This window comes from Catharus ustulatus, chromosome 12 (genome assembly GCF_009819885.2).
Source record: "Catharus ustulatus isolate bCatUst1 chromosome 12, bCatUst1.pri.v2, whole genome shotgun sequence".
Classification (NCBI taxonomy): domain Eukaryota; kingdom Metazoa; phylum Chordata; class Aves; order Passeriformes; family Turdidae; genus Catharus; species Catharus ustulatus.
Genome location: NC_046232.1, coordinates 11,729,050 through 11,751,175, shown reverse-complemented (window position 1 = coordinate 11,751,175; position 22,126 = coordinate 11,729,050). Strand labels below are relative to the sequence as shown.

The 22,126-nt window shown below is 37.9% G+C and overlaps 1 protein-coding gene and 1 long non-coding RNA gene across 3 annotated transcripts in view; one reads left to right on the top strand and one right to left on the bottom strand.

Annotated features, from left to right (window-relative positions):
• Nucleotides 1-426: 426 nt before the first annotated feature.
• Nucleotides 427-20,926, top strand: BNC1 (basonuclin 1). Of its 2 annotated transcripts, XM_033070584.1 has the most exons (5): nucleotides 427-637; nucleotides 12,407-12,509; nucleotides 12,671-12,906; nucleotides 14,123-16,041; nucleotides 18,089-20,926. In XM_033070584.1, exons 1-5 carry the CDS (start codon nucleotides 629-631, stop codon nucleotides 18,768-18,770), a joined length of 2,949 nt encoding a protein of 982 aa, XP_032926475.1. In that variant the 5' UTR covers nucleotides 427-628; the 3' UTR covers nucleotides 18,771-20,926. The 2 variants fall into 2 exon arrangements, with proteins under 2 accessions (XP_032926475.1, XP_032926474.1); XM_033070583.1 differs by lacking the exon at nucleotides 427-637 and having other exon boundaries at nucleotides 11,479-12,509.
• The window catches only part of LOC117001897, a 31,315-nt gene continuing 24,527 nt past the window's right edge, over nucleotides 15,339-22,126 (bottom strand). Inside the window, exon 4 of the long non-coding RNA XR_004419180.1 lies at nucleotides 15,339-15,417. This is a non-coding gene — a long non-coding RNA (uncharacterized LOC117001897). The remainder of the gene's footprint in view (nucleotides 15,418-22,126) is intronic.

The window sequence follows — 22,126 nt, the reverse complement described above, 5'->3', positions numbered from 1 at the left end:
GTTAAAAAAAAAAAACCTGCAGCAGCTGCAATTTGAAAAACAACACTGACGCTAAAAATAAGTAATTTTACTTGTAAGTACCTCATAGCTTATTTGCAGATAGTTGTACACTCTGAGAAGAAGAAAAAAAAATTGTAATAGGCCCTAGGTCAGCTGCATTGATTTAATGCATTACTTAGGCTGCCAGAGCAGAGGTAGAATCTCCTCGCACTGCATTAGGAGCGCCTCAAGCCTCCGTGACTCCTTTTGATCAAATCTCTGTGAAAGATGAGTGTCATGCCCTCTTCAAGCCAGCTGTGAGGGGACTGCCCTGCGACTGGAGGAGCGCGCTGGAGCACAGCACTCCGGGGCAGCGAGGTGAGAGCTGGCTGCAGAGGTGAGAGGCAGACACAACTTCGTACTGTAGGTCTGGAGAACACCAAGGGGGAGGATCTTATTTCACTCCCCTGTGCACAGCCTGAGCATACATCAGACCTTGAGGTGCTCAGAGTCAGACAAGAGTAAAGAGGCGTGTGATGGTTCTGCCTTAGTACTTGTACAGGCAGGAGTGTTTCCAGTACTTCTTTGTACAACTCACTGAGGGAATGGGAAACTGTTTTATAGCTCTGGAAACATAAGCACAGTAAGAATGTCTGAGGTAAGGAAAGTTCTTTGCAGTTCTATATGAATGTATGTTTTTACTGTGCAACTTTTACTTGTGACTATGCACTGTGGAGATATAAAAAATGTTGCAATGGTGTTGTTTTTGGTAATGAACAATGGAGATGAGAGCTGTAGGGAGCTATGCTTTCCCTTTCTTAATTATGAAAAGATACTGTTAGAAGTAGAAAACTAGTTTCTGTAAAAAAATGTATTTTTTCTTTCTGCTGTGCACTGTAAACAACTGTGTGACTTTCCTGTTCTACAGTAAGTAATGCAGAATTGCAGGCTGATTATAATAAGCAGAGCCATCACTTGTGTAATTGTTTTCCAATTGAAGTAGTAGCATGTAAATCATAAATACTTGACAGTGTTTAATTGTACAAGTCCTCAATATACATTAATAGCAGTAAAATCTGTGATTTGTGACTCAGATGTGTTTTGAGTCAAGTGCTTTAACCAGATACATTATCATTATCATGACGTATAAATGCACTAGAGAGCAGACAACAATGTAATTTCGATATGAAGTTCTTTAGAAATTACTACTAAAGTGGAGTGTAATGTATGCCCTTTGTATACAATGTATTTTTGACTATTTAGCACCCAGAAAATAAGGCCAGCAATTCTTTTCGTAGGATCAGTCCGTTTGTGTTTGGGGGGGGAGGGGGGGGGTGGGGGAAGGAGGTGTCTGGGTTTGTGTGTGTGTGTGTGTATGGGGGGGGTCTGGGTTTTTAAATATATTGTGCTAATTAAGTGTCTTGTGATGCATTTAACTTACTTATTTGGATTTTTTAATCACTTAGAAAAATAAACATGGTTTAATTGTCAGCTCAGACATAATGAGGTTTTGTTAGATGTGTTTAAGATACAGCGTTTTATTTTCTGGTTTATTAATTGGTCAAATACTTCCAGTCCTCTGTGTAACGAATTCTTGGTTTAAAAATGAAGAGAGGGCAGATCACTAACCCAGGGGAGGACTACTGATATACACAGGCTGTGGTTTATCCTTCTGTAAAATCCTACGTATAAAAAGTGACACTGTTTTTCCCTCTTTCTTTTTATTTTCTTTTTTTTTTCCTTTTCTTTTTTAGATATTTTTCAGTTTGAATAACCTGGGAGCCAGGCAACATTCTGGTATTTTGAGGATGTGGGAAAGAGAAAATAAAACAGACTAGTTTTGTTTTAATTTAAAACAAACCATTGCTTGAAAGGCATTTAACAGTCAATTTTTACATCTGATCTGAAGTTGGATTTTATTGTGCTCATTTAGTTGAGATTGTTGTTCAAGCAATTCCATAAAAATTTTTGTAATTCATGTAACTACTTGGCTTCTTGAACCTCGGGAGCTGATTGTTTGTCTTATCTTCTGGTGAGCTAACTCTGCGTTATGTTGCAAAACCTTGGGGCATGTTGTGTTTCTTCGTGTTCCTGCAGTCTGCAAGTGAAGTCAGCTTCATTAGTTTCATGATGGCACATCAGTACATGGCTGGTGTTGCCGCTTCCTTCAAGCTACTCCCGGAGCATGATCTGGGCTGCCTTGGTTTGGATAAGCTTGTAAGGATTTGTCAGCCAGATGTGACAAGATTGTCAAGAGGCAAGTAAAGAAGGAGATCTGATATTAATCAGTGCATAGCTTGGAGCCAAACTTTCTCAAATGCAGTGTAGTAACATGTTCTTCTCATTTACTGCTTCTCTTTGTGGCTATAGAACTGCCACTGTCTGAGTCTGACGGTTAAAAGGGATGCCAGCTAATAGTCTTTAATTGTAAGGATACAATTCTAGGTGGGAAAAGATCATATGCTTCTATTTTTAACATCCTTTTGGAAAATAAGCGCAGTTTGTTGTAAGATATGCAAGCGTTAGGTTAGACAAGAGTCTCTGTTTCTGTCCTTTGGTTTTAAAACAGTGAAATTGTGGCTCAGCTCTCAGTGCTGGAGCAGTGGGAGGTGGGGGAGTCTCACTCCACTCCAGGTCATGGGGCAAAGTGGGTCCACCATTATTTTAACTGCTAACAACAGTGCGTGTTGGTTTGCTTTGTTCTAGTGATTAGAACAATATACACTGAAGAGTACCTTTCTAATTGCTCCTTTGACAGAAAAGGAAAAACACAGACTTTCGAAGAACGTATCGGATATTCAACTAGTTTATTTACCACTGTGTATAGGGCTGATAGTGGGGTTTTTTAATAATCAGTGTGATTGTGCAACTCTGTTTGAATTAAGCGCTAGAATTTTGAGCCGTTTGCAGCTTAATCAAACTTTTAACAATAAGTGAACACATAAAAATATAACTAATCTTATGGAAAATACATTTTTGTTACACTTAATATGGATTGATTTTTGCTTGATTGATTTATTAGAAGTAGTTATTCTGCTTATTCTTTGATCTACTGAACCATCTACAACGCATTCAGAGCCTTGAGAATAATTGTATCTGCAAACATATCCAAACATTCGGGAGAGCTGAATCTTCACAGAAATAGGGGAAATTATTACAAATATTGGGTCACTTCACAGGCTTTTACTTGCACTTCTGCCTCCTGAGGCTGTGGCGAGGTTTGGCCTTTTGATACCAAGTATCTTGACTTCCAGCTTCCGTGTCTGTTCGGGATACTGTTAAAAGATCTGTTCCTACATATTGAGCATGTCATTCCAATTCAACAAGCCAGTGAATTATTTGGTTTGCAGTAATAAAGACTTCATTACGATGATGCTAAATACGCCTCTGATAAAACAGAAATGTTCTTTTTTTATTTTAGATTCCAGCTTTTGTTACATGTTGTAAAAGCATTTTGGGATGATAAATATTTTTCGTGCAAATTTGAGCTGAAGTTTAGGTACGATCTTGAATTCATTATTCGGTAAAATATCCACCAAAAGTAAGGAGGAAAAACTGATTTCACCCTCTGGGTCATCTCCTGTCTTTTCTGGCTTCAGTGGTGCAGGAACTCTCACAGTTCCTATGTGCTGGAAGCCAGCAGGTTTTGTCCTAGCAGATGCTATAGTTGATATTTTACAGCAGTGCCTGTCTTCTTTTTAGTTTTAATTTCTTATTATTTTGTGCTGTCATTTAAAAAATCCTAGAGATTGAAATTTCAATATTCAGACTCAAAAAAAAATTATTGAGGGAATGAGGAAAAGTGGCAGGTTTTAATAGTCTTTAGTAATTTTAGTATAAAGAACAATATTTCATTCTGCACTTGAAAACCATTATAGAATTTAAACAAAGAGGAAAAAAATAGAAAAATTATATTTTTTTTTTTTACTTCAAATTTCAAATATAGAAGATCATCAGTGAGAAACATATTTTTCCGTGTGAGAGCAGCTGATGTCTGAAAGCCAGGTGAAAATTTCCTCACCTGTGTTCAATAAAGGAATACTGAGTTTTAAATTGTGAAATTTACCAATGGCACTACACGGTTGCGTAAAACATTGCATAACTGTAGCACCATATCGTGTGTGTACAAATAGTGTTTGGGTTTAAAATTTATGAAATTGCATTCAAAAGAATTGTGTAACCCTAAATATTTCAGAGAACTGTTATTTCACTTTTATTCTTTAATCCATGTCTTCACTCCCTAGCAGGAAAAAAGAAGTTTTAAGGATGTATATTTTTATGGCTTGGAAATTTAAGCAGCGGTGTGAGGAGCTGAAAAATTTAGGATTGTCTTTAAAACATTACCTCATCCACATTGCACACATGCACTATTTTATAAAATAGGTAAAGAGTTAAAGATGTGTTTTTAAAGGCCTTGCAATTGATGTATTCTCATATTCCTCATTTCTCTGATACTTGCGCATTTGTGTTAATAACACTTATTTCTTGCTGGCATAGGGCTTGGAGTTAAATATTTAATTCATCTTCGGTTCATGGCTAGATCTGTAACTTCAGCATTTAGTGTAGCATGCTTAGCATGTCAGTATGGATAAGTAGTATGTGCACAATTTATTTGTTAGATTAAATAGCATCTAGTGCTTTATTGGATAAAATTTCACACCATTTCTGTCCAGTGACTTATCTTTACCCCTAAAGTCTGACCAGTTTTTCTCATCAATATACAGCAATCTGTTACTCATTTTTGCAATGCACTAATAAGAATGATTTTTCCTGTAAATTTGTTAAAAAGGGACATGATTTTAATATCTTGTGATAGAGACACTGCTTAATACCAGCACAATGTTTGACCTATGCAGGCTAGGGCAGGTATGCTGTGGGACCTGTAGCATCACAGTCTGTTTCAGAATCAAAAGTAAATAACAATTCTAAGATAATGATAACGTGGTGTTCTTCCTTCCTCAATTTGTATTTCTTGTTTTCATTTCCAAACCAAACCATAAGAGAGGCTCTGCCTATGTCCCTGAGGTGGACCAAGCTGTCTGTCAGCACTTACCTGTTGTTAACAAGTGAGATTAATTACTGCCATGATCCAGTCTATCTACAGCCACACTGCTGAATGGCAAAATGAAGTTTTACTGTCCAGTGCTTTTTGTTTAGAGTAGCACTCGAGTGTGTGTGCTCACACTCACACACGCACACATTCTTCTCTCTTTATAATTATTTTGACAGTGCCATTAATAAGAGTTGCCCTAAGGGGCCCTGTAGGGTAAGTGACATGCATGAGGAGTGATTTTCATCCCACGAGTTATGCTGTGATTAAAGTTTGGCCTGGCTGCCTTTGTCAGAACCAGCTCCTTGTGCTTCCTCGCCCGCTGCAGTGCCCGAGACTGCCCCGAGCTCGTGGGGCCCGAACCCGCGCTGGCTTCTGGGGCTGTGTTTAACTCAGTCTCTTGTCTCAGCTCCTCACTCCTAGGACTCTTCTCACGTAGAAAAACTTTTCTAATGGAGTGGTGACATGGGGACTGTCCTTTAAATCCACAAGAAAGGTTGATTTGACAGAGTGGTGCCATCCTGTGAAGGCATTACCTTATTTCACTTCTATCTTACTGAGCTTATTCACTCTCCTCGTGTTTTTTGAGGACACTTTAGTCAATTATTACAATGACAATTAAACATTCTCAAATCAAGGTGCTCAGTTGCTCCCACAGGAGAAAGATTTGGTCAAATTCTAGGCAAAAATCTGTTTTGTTCAGCCCCACTGAAGGAGAGAGTAATGGGGTAATGCAACTTGCTGCAGGCTCTGGGTTGTAAATATCCTGATTATGTGTACTCTTAGGCTGTGGATGTTTAAAAGGAGGTCAGGTTTTGGTATCTGACCCCAAATAAACAGTATGGATATATACAAAAGAATCCAGATAATTAATGGGTTGTATTCCATCGTCTTATCTAGAAAATATATTCAACTTGTGGCCTTTGTGTACTTCTAGAAGAAAAATCATAACATAATTCTCCCACAGAACAGGGGTAAGTGGGAGTTGAGTGGTAACTGCACCAGCCAAAATTTTAAGTAGAATAGGTGTTAAGTTCAATTTCTAAATCTAATCCAAAAGTTTTTTGTCTGGACTCTTCAAAGGTTCTTGCACCTCCTAAGTTTGGTGGGAATAGATGGTTGGTGTGAATGAAAACCAGCCAGGTTACCGAGGAGCCATCGTCAGTTCAGGAACTGAGCTGGGAGTGTAACTTTGTGTTTAGTGCACTGTGAAAAGCAAATTGTGGCCCACCTCCACCTTTCCCGTCTGTCTCGTAATCGATCTCTTAAGCAGGAGGTAGTAAATTTGCTAAATTTTATTAATAAGAAGTGCCATACGGATTGTCTCAGGCCAGCATTTTTAATGTGTCTAAATGGAGAAGGTTGGAGTTATTTGGTCAGCTGCTTATTCTGTCACATCTGCATACAACTGTACTTAATTAAAAGCTCAAAATACAGAAGATATCGGATATGTTTTCTGTATACAACAAGGTGCAAAGCTGGTTTGCTTTTTAGGAAAGTTGTTGGTCGTTACTTATGTTTATTAAGGAACTATTAACAGCAACTGTTACTTTGTAAGAAACAGGGGTTTTGATATAAAACTGTAGAAATATGTGCATTCAGTCCAATATAATTAGAAATCTTATAAGGACATTTTTATTATTTTAATAATTTTGTGTAGTTATTTTACATTTTTCTAAACTTTAGTATAGAAATAATAGAAATTGCAGCAACCAAGTGTAGTGGACTAGGTGGAAATGTAGTTGGATGGAAATCCCTTTGTTTTGGGGGCTCAGATTGTGAAAGGCAGGCAGTGTTTCTGTGCTGTGGTGGTGGGGAACTTCCCAGGACCTTAAACACGTGCCAGAAGGAGCCACCACATTACTGAGCTGAACACGTGCAGGTTGTAGCACGGGCCAAGTCTTTGTGCAGAGTAACTCCCACTTGGGCCTTGCTGTCAGACCTGCACTGCAGTGCACTATTCCTCCCTTTTCCCAGTCCCAGTGTGCCTTCCCAGCTCCATTTCCAGGCAGCAAAGGGCTTCCATATTCTGTGCATCCTCCAGGCATCTCGTTACCTCTTTGAAGTGAGCATGTCAGGAAGAAGAAAATGGCCCAGAGCCTTTCCTTGAAGATGCTGCAGCAGCCCTGCTAATGGTCTCCACAGGCAGGTGGGATTCAGAGCCTTACTAAGCTGGGAGTACATTGAGACTTTCAAGGAATGATTAGAGGTACAAGGTGCTTAATCTAACAGATTTAGTATCAACATGCATTTCATGCCTAATTGTTGGGCTATGCCTTCAACAATTACACCATCTGGAGCAGCCCAGCATGTTTTGTGACTGTACCTGGAACATGCTGGCATGTATTTTAGTTCCAGTGCACTACAGACAGCTTAACAGTATAAAAAACTGAAGTCTGTCTTAAGGAAGAACAGACACAAGGGCTAAATATGCTCTATAGAGTGGACAGGGGGGATACAAATGCATGTGGGATATTAGTGTGATATGGCTAAGCTGGATTGTGATACAGTGATAGTAAAGTGAACAAAATGTGAATTGAGAACTTGTTCTAAATCATGACAAAGCTGACAGTCAGTGTTATTTGTCAGCAGAATATATCCCAAGGGAAAGTGGCAAAAGTTGCCTGACAAACAATGGACAAAGCAAAGCTTTGGAAAAGGATGGCACTGAGAGAGATGATTATGATAAGGGGTTTTTGATTTGTCTCTGCTTTTGGTGTTTGTGCAAAGGATTCAAACACAAAAGTAATCAAATGTAACTCAGTGAGGAAATAGGAACTTGTTAAAACTCTGCAAACAAAAGAAACCTGGTGGATTACAATAAAAACAGTAAGGAAAAAAAACTGGACCAGAAGGGAACTTCACACTCATTTATAGTTACTGTTCTCTGTGAAAGGTACACACAGATATGGATTTGGCCTTTGAGTTAGCTGTGGCTGTACTTTTAATTTAAGAAATGGTAAAAGTATCTATCCCTTTACTTCCCTTGCAAATATTTTACAAGAAGCAAGCAAGAAAATACTTCCAAATAACCAGACATATGTCCCATGTTTATTTCTTCCCCCCACTGTAAATCATGCCTCTTCCTCCACAAGTGTTATTACTGTGGAGCCACCGTGGGTCTATTCTGGAAGTATGTGATGTGTCCCACTTCTTTGCTATAGGATTAGTGCTCAGCAGAGTACATACCATGGTGGATTACATATATTCAGTGGGATTACCATGGATGATGATGAGATGGACATAGGAGATACGGCTTGTTGCTAGAAACCCTCAAGAGAGGGCAATGAAAGCAGTATCTGCTATGGCTCATCTAATGAAAGTTTCTCTCATGTATTTGTTTCATATGACTCCTATTCCTTCTTCAAACTTGCATTTTAAACTGATAGAAATTTCTAAGCCCTGCCTACAAAAATATTCCTGTAACCTGGCATCGATGACACCATTTTGTCAGTAATCCTCATAGCAGAGCAAGGGAGCTCTCAAACTCTTTGTGTGATGGCAGTAGCTTGAAAAGAAAAGCAGCAGTTTTTAAAGTGGGGAGAGATTTTCTGCAAAAAAAGCAAGGGTTTTTCTTACATTCCAGACAGTGCCAGAAGTGGGGGTGCTGACCTGTGCATTTCTGTTGTTAAATAACACCCCATGTTGCTGGTGTCTGCACCCAGAGCAGCTTTTCAGCATGAGATCTCCAACTCAGTCCTGACAAGATCTTCATTATTTCCTTGCTTCTTAATTTATTTCCCAAGCCAAAATGCTGTCAAACCAGAACCCACTTAACACTGAATGAGATAGGATACATTTATAGTACCCTTCTTGTCTTGCTGCTTTTTTTTAAAACCTGTTGTATGTTGCAAGTGAGCGTAGGTCTAGGAGACTTTCTCAAACTTGCTTTGTGAAATGAAGCCTGATTATATACCCAGAATCAGCATGAGTATGTCCCATTAGCCTGGGCTTTACCTTTGCTGTGAGGGCTGTGAGTGGGTTGCAAAGAAACATTCAGTAACTTTTGAAGCATAATTGAAGCCACATCAATATCTGGCAAAAAAAGGATGTGAGCAGGCGTGACTTTCAGGCAGCAGATGTTAAGATTCAGTGATTAGTAGTTAGATGTTTTGTAGTGACCAGTTTAATGGTTAATGTCTGTCTTGTAATGAGGGATCATTTTATTTCAAGTTCAGCATTCAGATTCCCACAGTCATGCTGGTAAAACCACAGAAAATTTTGATCAGTCTTTTCAACTCTATTTTTTAAGAGAATTAGGAAAGTGGGGCTGATAATGGATTAGGAAAGATCCGTTTGTGAAGGAGAGTGTGACTGGAAAGCAATACCGAGATCCTTGATGATAGAATAAGATTTAGTTTTTTAGACCATCTGCCTTCTGTTTCTAGAAAATGAAATTAAATAATGATGTGAATGAAAGGATTGTACTTTAAAAAAATTTCCACTGTGATTTCCTTCTACATTTCCAATCCTTTAATTATAATTTTCAAGCTTTGTATCCATGCAATACAGAAAGTTATTCCTTTGTTCTGCAGAATGAAATTGTGTGTACATGCTACTTGTTGGGAAAATAAAGCTTATTAAAAGACTTGATATAATTACAGTACCTTAGAATGGGTGTATTAAGGATAGTAGGATTAACGGACAAAAGAAAAAGGGATTATTTTCATGAAGTTTTGATGAATTTCTTTTCATTAAAGTTTGATATGTGTTAATTTGGGAGATAATCAAAGTGCATCTTTTACAGAGGCCTTTTTAAGTTGATCAATGACAATATAAAATTGTGATTGACTGATTATTTCAGAAGGTAATTTTGCCCTGTTATATATTCTCTGTTACTGTATTATATATATTATATTATCATAAATGTTGCTAGAAAAGCTTTAGAAGACTTCAGACTGTGACAAGCACACATGAAGGGAAATGCTAAAAACCTGAAAAATCATAGTTGTTTCTTCTTAGGGATTCTTTCAAGTCAGCAGAAGATCCCTGATTTGAGGGTGCACCTTTGATATGTTAGCAGGATGCAAGCTAATTCCTTCTAGTTTCCAGAAGCAATAATGTGACTTGAGAAAGGTTCAGTTCAATATTTAGAATAGAAGGGGAACTCTATTCCCTTTGTAGCAGTGCTTTCATGTATGTAAAACAAAATGCCCTCTTTTTACTTGTTCCCATTTTGGCATGTGCAGTCTTCCACACATACACAGGAAAGCAAAATAAACACACGTACCATATAGAAGAAGGCTCTTATAGAAAACTGTGAAATGTAAAATTTGGTGTGGTGTCCAAGTACACAAGTTAAATAGAAAAAACAGTTTTAAAGGTCAGTAATTTGTGGAATATGTCCAAAGGAAAAGGAATGAAAAAAATTTTGAAATCTCAATTAACTTATCATCATGACAGCTTTTTTCATTGTGCAGATTTCTGTTACTTCTTGCAGAAAAAGGAAGTACTCTTTTGCAATTTTGTCTGAAGGGAATGTAAAAGATGCACTTATGGAATGCACTGTACCTTACTGAACCTAGCAGGTTGCCTGTGGAAGGGCTTCAGTCCAGGCAAGTCACAGAATATTACATATGCAGAGAGGCAGAAGACTCAAACTGCATTATTGTTTGATATCTTGTGGTGGAAATGAATCTGCCATCAACTACAGCTTTTCTTCCCCCAACCCTTCCATAAGAAATTGATGGCTTTTTATTGTTGCATGGAAGTATTTTAGCATCTAAGTGAAAATATATCCTCCATTAAAATGAAGCAATTGACACTGCGTAGGATATTGATGTGTATTTTATGACTTTATGGGGAGCACAGAGCTTTTCTCAAGAACACAGGATTTTGCAATGGCTCCTTTAAAAGATTAAAGGCAAAGTGATTCAGAGATTTCAAGAGCCCTGTTGCCACTTGTTCTAATTCTTCAAATACAGGCAAATCTCAGTATCAAGTGACTGCAGTTTGGAGATGTGCATGTAAGGTAACTTCTGGATAAACCAGATACTGAGATTTTAAAATCTCACTCCAAATCCATTACTGTGAAGCACTAGATATCCAAATGAACACACTTGTTTATTGTAACCTTTAGTATGCAGTGTCCTCTTCTGCCCTGAGTTAGCTAGATTCTTCAAGTCTAAAGAAATGCCTGTTCCAAATCTGTGAAATTAACTTTCTGCCATGTACTTTTGAGTTCAAATGTTTCTTGTATCCATCTTTCTTAGAAAGTTTTTGGACAATTAGGTTTCCTTGTATGTTTTCTGAAGTACCAGTGTGGGAACGCCATGTTTCCTTTTTTCTTAAAATCTTACTTTCTAAAAGGAATTTTGAGGAGTGGAAGTCTCCATTTTGCATAAAACCTTAGGAGACAGAACATTAATTTAAAAGCAGAAAAATGCAGACATTTTACAATTGCATGATCTCCTTATTATTTCAGTGTAGACTTTCTTTCCTTTCCCTCTGTCAATAAATTTTCTGTTTATGCAGGAACTATTCTCAGTGCCAGATCCAAGCAGTGTGCAGAATCCTGCAAAAGCTTTGCTCTGTAGCAAATCCTTCTGGAGCTTTAACTAGGACCTCCAAGTTGTGTTTGTCTTCTCCAGCAGATGGGCACATACAGAAGAAATCATATATTCCAGGAAGCCAATTTGTATTACCCCACTGATTAAGGACGTATGAATACTAATTTGATTTGCATTATAGGTGACCTTGGTGAGGTTAAAGTGATGTACAAATTGAACTGTGCAACTGGTTGCTCTCTGTGTGCTCTATTTTGCTTTCAAGCATTTCCCTTACAAAATGTGATTGTTTAGTCTTTGAGGAGTTGGAGTACTTTTTGGTGAACTTTGTTACTGAGAACCATTAGTGAACTCCTCTGTCTTTGACAGAATACAAATATTCCATGTGAATTCTGGGTGTGTACAGCATGGCATCTGTGCAGAGCTCATTAGCACTTGCTATATTTTAGTATGGAGTTCCAGCAAAACTGCAAGAGAGGGAGTATTTCATCTGTACATCTTTGTTTTCAAACCTTTCTCAGAAAGTGATCATACATGAGGATCATAGCTCAGATGAATTCATAATTTATAACAATTACTATCAAGGTGCTTCAGCCTAAATAAATCCACAGAAGTGTTGCTATGTGTGTTATTAAATATTCTGCTTCCATATAACTGTAGTGTTTCTGCTGGTGACTTGACTCTTCCAGGCAGAGGTAACCTTGTTATAACTCAGACTTTGCCTGGATTACTTACATTGCACATTGATAGGCCTGTGCTGGTATGTTAACTCTGTCTTCATGTGGATTTTATGGGGGTACTGTAGATGTATAATCTGCACACTCTGAACAGTGCTTATACATTACCTGTCTTGCTTTCCATTGATCTCCAGGCTATCCGGTGCACTCTGGTGAACTGTAGTTGTCAGTGTTTCAAACCTGGGAAAATAAATCAGCGACAATGTGACCAATGCCGGCATGGATGGGTAGCACATGGTAATACTTGTTTTTACAATCTATAGAAAACCATTTAGGATCCTCATAACTATCATATGCTTTTTGTGTCACTCCTCAACCCCCACCTCAGTATTAGTTGCATTCCATTTTCTCTTCCTCAGGACTCAAGTTTATTTACATTTTGTGATTTTTATTTTCAGCCCTGAGCAAACTAAGAATTCCAAACCTCTACCCATCAAGCCAAGTAGAAATAGTTCAATCCAATGTTGTCTTTGATATCAGTAGCCTCATGTTGTATGGAACCCAAGCCATTCCTGTGCGCCTTAAAATTCTGCTCGATCGGCTTTTCAGTGTTCTGAAGCAGGAAGAGGTGATACAGATTCTCCATGCTCTGGATTGGACACTGCAGGATTATATACGTGGATATGTGCTACAGGTATTTAGAGGGGCTTTTTAAATAGAACTATGACAGTTAAGTAGTTTTCTAGCTTAATCTTCTCAGTGGTTCACAGTGTGTTAACAGTCTGGCACATCTGAAAGGCAGTAATAGACCTGTACAAGCTTAATGCCAGAAAAGAAAGGGTGGGTTCTGGTGATTGCTCTCTTTTTTAGTTTGACTTAATTGAAGTCTTTCCACTTTCTCAAATCTAACAACAAAGGTAAGCAAAGATAAAAATCAAAAGTTGCTGGTAATGTATCAAAGTAAAGGCTTTGGAATTTGTTCCAGTATTATTTAAACAGTGAGTTTGCTTTTATACAGCAGAATAATACATCAAGAAATAAACTTACCATTATTTAAAACACCAGGGACAATATTCATCTCTGGTAGTGCTATCGACCTTACTGGAGCTGCAGCCAGAGTGTATTTGGCCCTATATGCTTACACTGATGTTAGTCCTTGCTGCTGTGGAAGTTACCTTTTATGTAAAGTAACATTATGGTCTTACATTATGACATGAATCAATATTTAATGGTCTTGATAATCTTGCTTTTTAGTGTTAGGATTAAAAATATGGAATCAATTACCTTGAACCTCTATCACATGAAAAATTTATAATGTTACGTTCTTCATCATCTTAGAAACTCTTACGTGCACTGTGAAAAATCTCAGTAGGCCATCAAATACATGTTCTGTGATAAAATATTTATTGTAGTTATTGGGAAAAGTTAGGCATAGCTAGAGTTTGAAAGAACTCCAACACTAGTGTAATTACAGCTGTGCTCTGTGAAAACTGGCAATAGATCAATATAGGTTCATTTGTTCTCTGATCTTAGTTGCTTGGAAGATTATTAAACTTGCAATGAAAGAATACTTGACTTAAATGAGGAGCTAAATCCTGGTCTGATTGCTCCATCTCTGCTGTCTTTGCTTACAGGATACTATCTGTTGTTCAAATACCATGTCTTAATTTTTGTGGAAAAAATAGTTTATTGGAAAGTATTTATGTCAGTTCAGGAAGAAATAATACCACCAAATGTGGCAAAAATTGGAAGAAATTATCACAGACTTCGCATTAATCTAATTAAACAGAATTTTAAAAATTTTTTGGTAGAGAAGAAATTTTAGTCCCCGAAAAAAAAATGAGCAGTTTGAGGGGAGGTGTTTTTTGTTTGCCTTAATTTCTAACTCATTTAAATATTTTTGGCTTTAGGATGCTTCAGGAAAGGTGCTGGATCACTGGAGCATAATGACCACTGAAGAAGAACTGGCTACTTTGCAGCAGTTTCTTCGCTTTGGAGAAACTAAGTCCATTGTAGAGTTAATGGCAATTCAAGAGAAAGAAGGGCAGTCAATCATAATACCACCACCAACTGCCAATTTGGATATTAGGGCATTCATTGAGAGCTGCAGCCCACACAGCCCTAATTTTTCTGCTTCCTTGGACAAAATGAGTCCCACCAGCATTCATCCCTTTGAGAATATTGTAAATAGCATGGCTTTCATGCTGCCATTTCAGTTTTTCAGTCCAGTGCCTCCACCTTTGATAGGTTCACCACCAGAAAGACATTTGATTGAGCAAGGTCAAGACCATAGCAACGAAACCAAACAAGATCTTCAGCTATTTTCTGAAAGCAGTTTCTTAACTTCTAGTTCTGCACCATTTCAAGTTGAAAATGAGAGGAGCATAAATGGTCCAGATGTCACTAAAACGGAAGATGATGCCCTTTTAAGTGATTCCAGTTCACATAATACAGCAGCCAAGCTTGAAATGACAGCACTGTCTCCAGAAAACAAAATGAAATCTGTTGAAAAAAATGCTGGGCCAAGGAAAGGGCGTGTCTTCTGCACTGCATGTGAAAAAACATTTTATGACAAAGGTACTTTGAAAATACATTACAATGCTGTTCATCTGAAGATAAAGCACAAATGCACCATTGAGGGCTGCAATATGGTGTTTAGCTCATTGCGGAGTCGAAACCGTCATAGTGCAAATCCTAACCCCAGGCTCCATATGCCTATGAACAGAAATAACAGGGATAAAGATCTAAGAAATGGTTTGACCATTGCTGGACCTGGAGATAGTAAAAGGACAGAATTCACAATTTTAACTCCAGATAGCAGAACTATTTCCAGCTATGCCAGCTCTTGTACAGATTCAAAAGGCCAGGCTGGGTTTTCCAGTATTGGACATAATGGTGTCCTCTTTCCAAACCTGAAGACAGTGCAGCCTGTTCTTCCTTTTTACCGTAGTCCAGTCACACCAGCTGAACTTGCCAATACTCCGGGCACTCTTCCGTCTCTGCCTCTTGTTTCTTCCTCAATACCAGAGCAGCTTGTTTCCAATGAGTTGCCATTTGACATGCTCCCCAAGAAGAAATCTCGAAAGTCGAGCATGCCCATTAAGATAGAGAAAGAAGCTGTTGAGACACCCAATGAAAGTAGCGATGTTGCCAGTTCTGAAGATGATTCACGTCTGCAGGGGGTAAGCGATGGAGAGCTTGAGACCTGTGAGCATAAGATAGAGAAGCGGGTGACCGACAGGGTGGAAAAGCACCCCCATTCAGGTAATTCATGGAAATCTCTCTCTGGGGTAGAGGGCCCAAAGTATTTTGAATCGGTCTTTGCACCAAATAACAAATACATCGAGGATATCTCTGAGAATGAATTGCAACACTGTGAGAAAGAGGTTAAACCAGAAGAAAACCAACCATTAAAAATAGTTTCCCATGAGATTATATATGAAGATCCAAAACACCACCACAGTGATGTTATAAAACCAATGACTGAACCCCCCATGTATATTAAAGAGCAGTCAAAGCACAGGATTCCTAAAAATGACTGCCCTGAATTGCAACACCACTTGCTGACCGGGGGCTTTTTCAGCACTTTGTCAAACAGGGGTGCTGCCATTCCTTGTTTTGAAGACTCTAAAGATATGGATCATGTCAGTCAACATGCACTAGGGATTCAGAAGGAAGAAAGCCGCTTTCATTGCGACATCTGTAAGAAGACTTTTAAAAACCCTTACAGTGTAAAAATGCATTTCAAAAATGTACATCTCAAAGAAATGCATATTTGCACAGTTGAGGGCTGTAATGCTGCTTTCCCTTCTCGTAGAAGTCGAGACAGGTAAGAAAATTATAAACAAAATTGTATTTATTTTACCATCACAATGGAGCCTAATTTGAAATTAAAATGAATGTTTGAGGAATGGAGCCTACAAATATTTTCTGTGTATCCTCGTATAACAGGTATGATAACTTATCAGAACGTTCTTGAAATGAAAATCCATTGAAAGAAACATTTCCTTTCTACAAGACTACAAGGTATTAAATAATGCCATGAAAATTTCATAACTGATAAAGACTGCAGGAGTTGAAAGAGTACTTTAGTACATAAAGGGAAAGCCATAAGGGTATGAATTCAGCAATTTTCCAGTAGATGCATGTGTGGACTTACATGTTTAATATGTACTTTCATGTGTATTTTAATGTATACAGTGGTTTTTAATGAAAAGGCAATGAGGTCAATTCATGAAATCCTCACTTGCACTTGTCCTTTCTTTACTCAAGGATTTGGAACAGACTGGTGAGAAAAAGCCCATAAGAAAAGCAAGATTAGTCTTTGTCAGCCCAAAATTAACCTTGTGCAGTGGTAGTCAAACTAACACTATCTGATGTGTATTCACATCAGTAGTGCTTTTCTGTGAGATTAAATACTAATTTCTAAACTAAAGCATGAACTTGATTCAGTTTAATGTTCATTTCAGTACTGCCTTGCCATAATTCATTTTATTTCAGCCTATTATGCACATAAACTGAGCAGCAAGACTGAAGCTTTATTGTTGACCATCAGTAATGCATCTGAAGTGGTCAGGGATAGGTAACAAATCTATTCCAGCACAACGAAGTGTTACAAGTTTTCCAGGTCTGTAGTGGTGTTAGGGCAGCTTTTGGCTGCAGGAGCATGCCTGGATAGTAGTTCAGAGTGACACAAGGTTTAGATTGTCTGTAATCTGCTAGGAGTGCTGGAGCCAGCTGATGCAATCCAGAGAGGATGAGCTGGTCCCTGAGGACTGGCCGCTGCATCTGAGATGCACAGATCATCTGCTGCTGGCAGGGCTTCATACCCTGCTGCCTGCATCTTCCCAGATGTGAATTCCTCTCCACTGTAATTGCGATATGGGCCACAGGAAAGAAGGCCAGCAGTAAGATTTGCATTCACATGCCACAAATTCCTTCCCACACCAATATGTTGAGATAAGTTTGAACATAGGTGCTTTTGGAAGATGGGTTTCTTTTTTTTTTTTTTTTTTTTTAAAAAGGCAAGTGAGCTCAGAAGACATTTCACAAGCTTTGTGAACAACTTTGCAGATGTTTCTAGACTTTAACATAGTGTGACTACAAGTGCTAAATATTTATTTGCCTTTCTGAACAATTAATGGTTCTGATGAAACCATGATGGCAAAGAGAGACAAATGTTTTGCCAGTATTGCAATAAACTCAGCCTTCTAGACAGAGCCTGCAATTCCCAGTGAGCTGATTGATAATATTCAATGAGGAGCAGTGATTCTGTATGTTTTGGTTGTTTTAAACTGAACCTGGACATGCCCATTTGAAAACCACAAGTTGCATATAATTCAATTTTCCTTTTCCAAGGAAACTCCTGTCAAGAAAAGGCTCTGCACTGATGTATACAGGTGCATCCTGGACATGTTACAGTACTTGAGATCATCAACATTTTTTGCAGACTCAAGTGTCAATCCTTTCCTGCCTGCTCCACTGGAAAAGAATTTTTATTCTTACCCACCTCAGTCCATTCTCTGATCTCAGTTCAGTTTACTGGTTTTTAGTCTGTCCCCCACCTCTTTTAGGCTTAGCACTAGATCTAGCAGATCAGACAGCTATCCCCAAAGCAGGAGAGAATCTGAAACATTGGTTGCTGTAGAGTTATTGGATAGAATCTGATATATGCCAGTAAAAGCAAGTTCAGAAACCCAGTCACATGTGTAAATTATCCATCTGCACTCCCAGTGTGGCAGTTGGTCAAATCTGAAGTATACTTCATGCATGCTACTAAATATTGATTTTTTTCCTTTCTTTGTTTATGATCATTATGAAACAACTGTTAAGTGAGGTGAAACACTTTCTTGCTAAGCTTGTCTTTGTTCTTCTAGACATAGTTCAAACCTAAATCTTCATCATAAGCTTCTGACTAAAGATACACTGGAATTCAACAACCATTTCAATGCAACATACCTCTTGAAAGACATGGCTAAGGAGTTTTGCCAAGATGTCTCTTTAAAACAACACGTTGGACATACTTCTGTAATCTTCAAAGGAATGAACAGAACAGGCAGCTATGTTTTTCCAATGAGCAAAATTGCAGAACCCTGTTCTGAGAGTTATGGATATGATCCATTAAATGATGGAGCTGTTCTGGATCTAAGCACTACTTCCAGCGTTAAATCTGAGAGCAGTGCTCATTCTTCTTGGGATTCTGATGGAGGAAGTGAAATATGCACCATGCCCTTGGATGACAGTGATGAAAGCTGTGAAGGACCCAGCCTAATGCCCAATGATGAACTCTACCAAGACTGTACTTTAATTGAGAAAGCTAATCAAAACTTTATAAATTTACCTTCCAGTTTGCCAATAACTTGTCATATATGTCAAAAAACATACAGTAATAAAGGAACTTTCAGGGCTCATTACAAAACTGTGCATCTCCGCCAACTCCACAAATGCAAAGTCCCAGGTTGCAACACAATGTTTTCATCTGTTCGCAGTCGGAACAGGCACAGTCAAAACCCCAATCTGCACAAAAGTCTGGCTGGGTCACCAACTAGCTTACAGTAAGATCAGACTGATCTTAATTTATTTCTGCTAAGAATTAATCATTTCAATTAAAGAATGTGTTAACATTACTTTTGTTTAAACTCATTTGACTTCTATCTCACTCAGCAACCACAGTCAAATTCTTTTCTCCTGTGTGTGCTCTCCAGCAGTTTCAGTTAGCAAAGCTTGGTGCTGTAGTTTTTGTGCAATTGTTTGGTTTGATGTTGAACAGCTAAAACTTCTGTAAGGGAAAGAAAACATCTTAGAAATGGGGAAAATACGGAGACATTAACTAAAGTGTTTCTGATACCTGTGAAGTATTACTTGCCACAATAGGAGCTTCAAATGAGAACCATCATTGCTTGTGTTTACATGTTAAATGGGTTGTTGTGTTGTGTAAGAAATGAGTAATGATTGAGGTGAGTTTCCTCTGGTTGGGTTGAGAATCTTGAGACTACCATTTCATTCCTGAGACATTAGTCTGAAGCTGACTTACAGTGTTAGTAGAACAGAATATATGTACTTAACTATATCCCAAAATCCAAAGAAGAAAATACAAATTTGAGAAAACTGCATACAGTCCAGAAAATTCTGCAGTCCTTACTGTTTAAGGTTGCATTTCACTTCAGTAAAGATTAGTCTTTTGCATTTCTTAGAATTTAATACCATTTGCTTTGCAGAAAAGGGGCTACTTAACTTGTTGGCAGAATAGCCTGAATTAATCTGAGACATTCTGATAAACTGTAGTGGTAGAAAGAATGAATAGGCTAAGCTAAAATTTCTAAACTATAGCAAATGCCTCCATAAAATCGGGGGGGGAAACTGAGCTCTTTAATTTAAAATGCACTTTTTGAATTCTGCTTTCAGGAAGAGAAAATTTTTGTTAAAAATAGGGGGGTAAAAAAAAGAAAGAAACCCCAACCAAATATCCAAACTGCTTAAGAGCTTAAGGGTGCAATTCTAAGCCTCTGAGAGAAAGAGATAAAATGGATGCAGTAGATAGATACATCTTTTATGATGCAGCAGTTAGTTTCTCTTACCAGTGGGGGATAAAATGTGTTGATCTTTGTAACAATAGAATGCTTATTCTCATTCACACCTCTTTTTTTGTAAGAACATTGTTCAATATCCGTTAGAATGTTTCATATCTTTGTAGTTGCCCCTGTAATTAACAGTATTCTGCATTATGTTCTATGCACTTAAGAAGACTGGCCTTGCATTGTATTTAAAAACACTTTAATATTTAATTTGCAGTCACATCATACAAATGCTGTGTGTGTACTTGTGGTGTGTCCTCTTTCAATCATTTGCAAAGAGGAAAAGAAATAAGAGAGCAAGTCTTACAGTACCTTTTTTACTTTATTCCACCAGTGGAAATCTGTTGATCAATTCTAGTATGCAAGCATGACATTGACAGCACAATCTGTAGATATTATACCAAAGTGCTTACAGTATTTGTGGTTTCTAAACTAGTCTAGCTTTCCAGTTTAACTGGATATTAGTCTTTATTCATTTTTGTGACTGAATAAAAATAGACTGAAATTCAGGATTTCATATGTATGTAGAAAGAATAGTACAATGCTATTGCCATATGTCTTGATGTTTAACTTATTCTAAAAAATCCTATGGTATTGTAACCATTTCATATTGTATAAAAGAAACAAATGTAGACTGAATATTTCACCAATTCTTTTGAAAACTGGTTTGTGTGTGAGTATGGGTTATGCAAGGAAAAAACATGACACAGTTGTAAATGTTTGTGCTCACTAGAAATGGTTTCCATGCATTGTGTAAAGTAATCTTCTATTTTTTTAATTTACTGTAGGTTTATGTATATTTAAAATAATCCATTTGTGCTTGAAGCCGTCAGGAAAAAATATTAGCCTGCGAAAAGTTGTGCCATTGCTTGGAGGTTTTGTGTTCTGGGGGAAATCGGTGTTTTGGTTTTTTGGGGGGAGTAGGGTGGTGTTTGTTTTGTTGAGGATTTTTATTGTTGTTTTCTTTGGATTTTTGATAGAAACTCCTATCAGTGGGGGTCACAGTTTGAAAGCTAAGGGCACAATCACAGGAGTCACAATTGCTCCCAGCCTTTTGATCGTATAAATCAATTATTTGTTATCCAGCTATTTCAAGCTCTTTTTTTTTTATATGTACACATATATATAAATTTCTTGGTTTAATCATTAACTGTTTTTTTGAAACAAAATGTGATGTAAACAAATGTAATGCCCATTTATTTAGTTTTCACTGTGTCAAAAAAAAAAAAAAAGAAACACATTTGTATACCCTAATAATTTTGTATGTTAATAAAAACCAATAATAACGCCTCTGGTTGGTTCAGAAAAGTAGGCTTTTTTGCTTGAAAATACTGCAATTCTTAATTATTATTTTAAAAAACAATTTCTGAGGACACATTCTGTCTGTAGAGAGCACTGGTTTGACAGTGGTGCTAACTTAATCCATAATAAGGAAGTGTCATTATTTTAATGAGCCATTAGAAGTAATGTAATAAATGTTGTCAGATATTTTATTGGGTTTTTTTTCTTTGTGCAGTAGGCAAGGTTAGAGGTTCATTTAAAAGCTGTCAGCTAAACAGAAGGTAAATATCTCATCATTGAGAACTACACTGAAAGATATTTTGTGCTCTCTTTATTCTTTATACTTCTGAAGGGTTTGGTGGGGGATTTTTGTGATTTCTCAAAAATCTGGGCAGGATGGGAGATTTCTCAGCACAGGCTAACGCACAGTCCCCCTGGAGCAGCATATGTATCTCATGAAGCGTTTGTGTAGCTCCCTCCTCCTAATGACCACAATGTGGCTGGACCAAGCCTTGACATCTCCTGTTAGTTTTAAATACGTGTGATGCTTATAGCAGCCCGTATCACATATTCACCACAGATGTTGAAGGAAGTAACCTCACTTCAGAATAGTAGTACCATTATTTTTGGAGCTTTTCAGAGTCGGTCTGGAAAGCTAAAGCAGCTTCCCCTGGCTGAGGCTCGGTTCCAGAGATGTTCATTCACATCTGCGATCTGTGAGTATGTGCAGTTGGGGGCTCAAATCTTTTCCTGAGATTTGAACTGGGCCTGGGCATGCCCACCCCTACTACTCAAGTATGTTGCTCCTTTTTTATTTTTATCTTTTTTTCTTCTCCTTTAGAAAACAAGAGCCTCAAAAACTAGATCCTGTCGTCTTTCTGTGACTCCAAAGGAGAAGGCACGGGTGCACAGTGCGGGGTAGCCACTCCGAGAATCCAGTTTCAGAACACAGGTATTTTGAATAGTTTGTGGTAGCAAATCTATGTCCCTCTGGAACTATGAGTGTACTGGTGCTTACAGGAGTATTTGCAGAGATCTGTTTTGAATGGAGTGTAAGGG

Bases quoted from the DNA above. Each gene is read 5' to 3' on its own strand.
- BNC1 (XM_033070583.1), top strand. From the start codon at position 12,341: ATGTATAATCTGCACACTCTGAACAGTGCTTATACATTACCTGTCTTG. The intron at 12,907-14,122 runs GTATTTAGAGGG...TTTTGGCTTTAG, and splicing joins TACGTGGATATGTGCTACAG to GATGCTTCAGGAAAGGTGCT. The intron at 16,042-18,088 runs GTAAGAAAATTA...TTGTTCTTCTAG, and splicing joins TCTCGTAGAAGTCGAGACAG to ACATAGTTCAAACCTAAATC.